At 44.1% G+C, this 4576-nt stretch overlaps 1 protein-coding gene across 1 annotated transcript in view; it reads left to right on the plus strand.

The window, feature by feature from the left end:
* The first annotated feature begins 1427 nt into the window (after window positions 1-1427).
* LOC119411719 (6-phosphofructo-2-kinase/fructose-2,6-bisphosphatase 4) overlaps window positions 1428-4576 on the plus strand; it is a 21275-nt gene continuing 18126 nt past the window's right edge. The window contains exon 1 of the mRNA XM_037678637.1: window positions 1428-1599. Within this exon, the coding sequence (XP_037534565.1) occupies window positions 1548-1599 (52 nt within the window). The 5' untranslated portion in view covers window positions 1428-1547. The remainder of the gene's footprint in view (window positions 1600-4576) is intronic.

The raw sequence follows: 4576 nt of genomic DNA on the forward strand, positions 1-4576 counted from the left end.
TGGGGGAGGCCCAGACTTCCCTCTCCCCAGCCACTTGGACCAGCTCCTCCAGGGGAATCCCGAGGCGTTCCCAGGACAGCTGAGAAACAGTCCCTCCAGCGTGTCCTGGGTCTTCCTCTGGGTCTCCTCCCGGTGTGACGTGTCTGGAACATCTCACGAGGGAGGCGTCCAGGAGGCATCCTAACCATAGATGAGGGTAGGAACGTGGATCGACTGATAAATTGAGAGCTTTGTCTTTTGACTAAGCTTCACCATGACAGACCGGTACAACGACCGCTTCACTGCAGACGCCGCACCTATCCGCCTATCGATCTCTCACTCCATTTTTCTTTCATTCGTGAACAAGACCCCGAGATACGTAAACTCCTCCTCGACCCAGAGACGGCACTCCCAGCTCAAGACCATGGCCTCTTATTTGGAGGAACCGATCCTCATCCCGGCCGTGTCACACTCGGCTGCGAACAGCTCCAGCGAAAGCTGTAGATCACGACCATTGAAGCCAATAGGACCAGATCATCTGCAAAAAGCAGAGAAGTGATCCTAAGGCCACCAAAACAGATCCCCTCAACACCTTGGCTGTGCAGAGATATTCTGTCCATAAAAGTTATGAACATAATCTGTGACAAAGGGCAACCATGAGTCCAAAACTTTAGATTTTAGCTAGCCTTTTCCCTCTTTAACTAGACTTTTGCTACTTTTGGTTAATCTTTTGCTGCTTTTAGATCGTGCATTGCTATTAGTCAAACTTTTACTATTTTTAGCTTGAAGCTAGCTTTTCTTTAGCAACATTTGGCACACTTAAAGAGCATTTAGGTCATTTTGGCTTGTAGCTTTTACTACATTAGCTTCTAGTTAGTATTTTACTACTTGTTTAGCCAAGTACAACTTTAAGCTATTTGTAGACTTTGTAAGCCTTTTGCTAGTCTTTAGTTAGCCTTTTGTTACATTTAGCTTTTGGATGACTTTTGCTGTGTTTACTCAGCTTTTCACAAGTATTTTGATTCGTTTAGCTTTCGGCTTCTCTAATTGTAGTTTTACCTTTTAGAATTATTAGTAAATAAGTCACTTTAACATATGATTATTTAAATGATCAGACTGAAAATCCTAAATTGTACAGGGTTATAACTTTTGCCCCCCCCCCCCCCCCCCCCCCCCCACACACACACACACACATTGAAACTAACAGAAACCTATATATGAAACAGTGTCTGTGAGTGTGTGCGTGTGTGTGTTTTGTAATGGAGAGGGTCCATATCTTGGCAGTGTTGTGTAACCGTGTCTACATGCTGGTGGTGTGCGTGGACCATGTCTTCATGTCTCATGAGGTCCAGCCCCGTCAGTCCCCCCCACCCTCCAGCTGTCAGATGGTGGGTGTGGTGTAGGAGACAGGTACTCCATCATCTCATCCATTTTCATAAGTAGACTTCATCCGGACCTGACATGCACACTTCCAGTGCGCGCGCGTGTGTACAGTGAGCATCACTGTAGTGGAGTAGTGGGCGCTGGAGGAGGAGGAGGCTCGGCCACGCGCGGCTCCATCAGGCACCATGAGGGGCTGCTCCAGCCGCTCCAAGCCCGCGCACAGCCCGGGCAAGGCGGGTAAGACTCGGCTGCCGTCTGCAGCCTCGCTCGGTGCCTCTTTTCTTTCCGGGACGGGGGCGTTTTGGACGACACGAGGAAGCGCGCGAGGGGCACGTCGAGTTCGAGACGACGTAAACACGAGAGCTGCTTCACCTTTCCCCCACATCCATCAGAGCTTTGGTCTGTTTACCGTCAGCGACGCACCGAGCGGTGTCAGGATGAAGAGGCTTCATGAATCCTGTGATGTTATTATTATTCACAGGTCAAAGATCGCCAGTGTTAAAGCTGGGGCTTATTACCGGGCTGTTGTTGTGTGTTTGTGCACGGACATGTTGCAGTGTTGTTGTGATTGTGCAGCTGCTGCAGAGCAACACATGACCATGTGTGTCTGAGCACTGACCCAGGCTGATGGAGCCACATGTGTAAAGTTAGCACTTTTCTATATTGGGAAGTGACTTGTTCAGGCTAAAGGCAGCTAGCTGCAACCAGAGCCTGCAGCTGCTCTGAGGAGGAGGAGGAGGAGGAGCTCAGCTGTTTCCTGTTCAGGTTCTGGTGAAGTATGTGACACCCCACTGACAGATCTGACTCACTTCATCCACAACAAGAGAAACTCTCCACAGCTGCTCTTTATCCACACCGCACACTTTAAATGGCTAGATCAGACATGTTGAAGTGGGCTTCTGTGGAATAGTTTTGAACAATCATTATCTTACCTGTTGTAGATAGCCCTTTGAACAGCCTCACTTTGAAGAAATGGAGTTTGACAGAACTGATGAGCTAATGACTAGTCTGAATGCAGTCAACAGGGCAGGACTTTAGATGATGGGGGCTAGAGATAATGTTTGGGGCCTTTTTAACATTATTAAAGGCAGAACAATAATGATTTTGTGTGTGTGTTAGCAAAATGTCTGAATAAACAGATTTGTTAGTAATCATTGAATGAACATCTACAACTGAGTAATTTTTTTGGACTCAACACAATTCAAGATGGCTTCCAGTCATCTGACCTAAAAAAACAGCAACAATGTCCAATAACTCAGCTGGTTATTCAGATATTGAGGTAAATTTGATGTGTTAGTAGCTGGGAGTTCTCCTCAACCCATACTCCACAAGCTGATCATGCAAGCTCTTTAATTCAAACGTAGTCATCCAAGGCGGCAAAATAACAAAATATTTCTGCTGAAATGACTGTGTAGTTAGAAGCAGATAGCAGCGTAAATATTTAAAGCCTTTGCATGAAATACTGACAAGTTAACGGTTGGTCCTACAGCGGCTGGGAGCAAAGTGAGATGCTCCTGCTGAAAACAACTTCAGCCTCCAGATGTAGCCACCTTTTTGCTGAATATTTACCATTACAGGGTCATTTACAGGGAAATGTGCAAGTGCACACAGCAACAGCAGCAGCAGCTAGCTGTAGCACTGCTGGTGCAGCCTGGGGTTCCAGCAAACCCAAATTCTGTCGACAAAAAGAAATGTCAATCTTCAAGTTTACCGTCAGGTTCATATCACATGATTATTCAGGCATACAAATTATGGAAATCCTGCAGAAGTGATCCAAACCTGCACATGAAGAGCTACAGCTAGCTGCTGCTGGCGCCGCCTGCCCTTACAAAACCATATACAGAAAAAAAATCTTGCAACACAAAGATTACATTGTATCTTTGTAAAGATACAAAGATCTTTGTATTTACATACTTTGTAAAGTATGTAAATACTGCATTATAAATGCAGTATTTTAATCCAGCAGCAGAGGGGGAGTTTGAAAGTCGGAGCTATATTTAATTAGGAAACCTCCATCTTTAACACATTCGGGTCAGGAATCCTGTTGCTCCATCGCCATGCCTGACTCAGAGCTTAACATAATCAGCTCATCACAAAAACAGAAAGGCCTTCTAACCTCAACCTGTGGGTGACTTTTCACTTTTTAGATTTCCAACAGGAACGATACAGCCGATGTAACTTTCTATATAAATCTTATGATCAGTGTTTAGTGACTGAATCATTGTGGTGATGTTTTGTTGTTGCATTTGTCTTCATCGCACTGACACTTTTTCTGTACATGAAGGATGGACAGAATATGAGAAGCACTTCTTCAGACAATGAGAACAAATGATCAGTATTGTGAAGTTTAATGGTGCGCTTTAGTGAAAGACTGGGCCAGTTTACTGTAGGAGACGATGTGATGGCGCCACCTCGTGACTTCTGTCAGTAAGTTAAGTGTAAGGAAATCTACAAACTGCAGGCTGTCTCCTTGAATATCTTAAACAGATCAATAAGTATTTTAACTTGATAAATGACAGAAAACAGAACACTAATCATGACTTACATCGTTTTCTAAGAATCCTTAAATTGAAAGTGAAAAAAAAAAATCAATGTTAAATGAGGAGTTATTCTTCTGCCCAGGGGCGGTCCTAGCCTGTTTGGTGTCCTGGGCGAACAACCCCTTAACTGCGCACCAAAACCCATGCTCAATAATCCAGGTATAAAATCCTACAATTTTCAGTCAGGTCATCTGGACAGTTTCTTTTTTTTTTGTCCTGAGACGTTTCGCCCTCCATCCAGAAGGCTTCATCAGTCTGAGTAAACACCAAACAAAACTGCTTCTCCCCCAACAGCTTACTCCAAAGTGGTTTCAGCACACACACAAAAAAAGAAACTGTCCAAATGACCTAACTGAAAATTGTTGGAAGTGAATCTACACAGTTACTTTTCAAACAAGAAATACAGATGCACAACAACTGAACACCGAAGAAAATCTGTGTACTACTATTGCACTTTGAACAAGACACAGATTTAACTGCACAACTGTCACGTAAAGTCTTACATTTATTTGAATAAGACAATTTACTGTTGTACTTTCAAACAACAAAATACAGAATAAAGTGCACAACAACTAGTGAGCACTTGTTCTAAACTTTGCAAAATGTCATGCATCCACCACTCTCCCTTCACACACACACACACACACACACACACACACACACACACACACACA

This window comes from Nematolebias whitei, chromosome 7 (genome assembly GCF_014905685.2).
Source record: "Nematolebias whitei isolate Nwh7 chromosome 7, NemWhi1, whole genome shotgun sequence".
Lineage (NCBI taxonomy): Eukaryota > Metazoa > Chordata > Actinopteri > Cyprinodontiformes > Rivulidae > Nematolebias > Nematolebias whitei.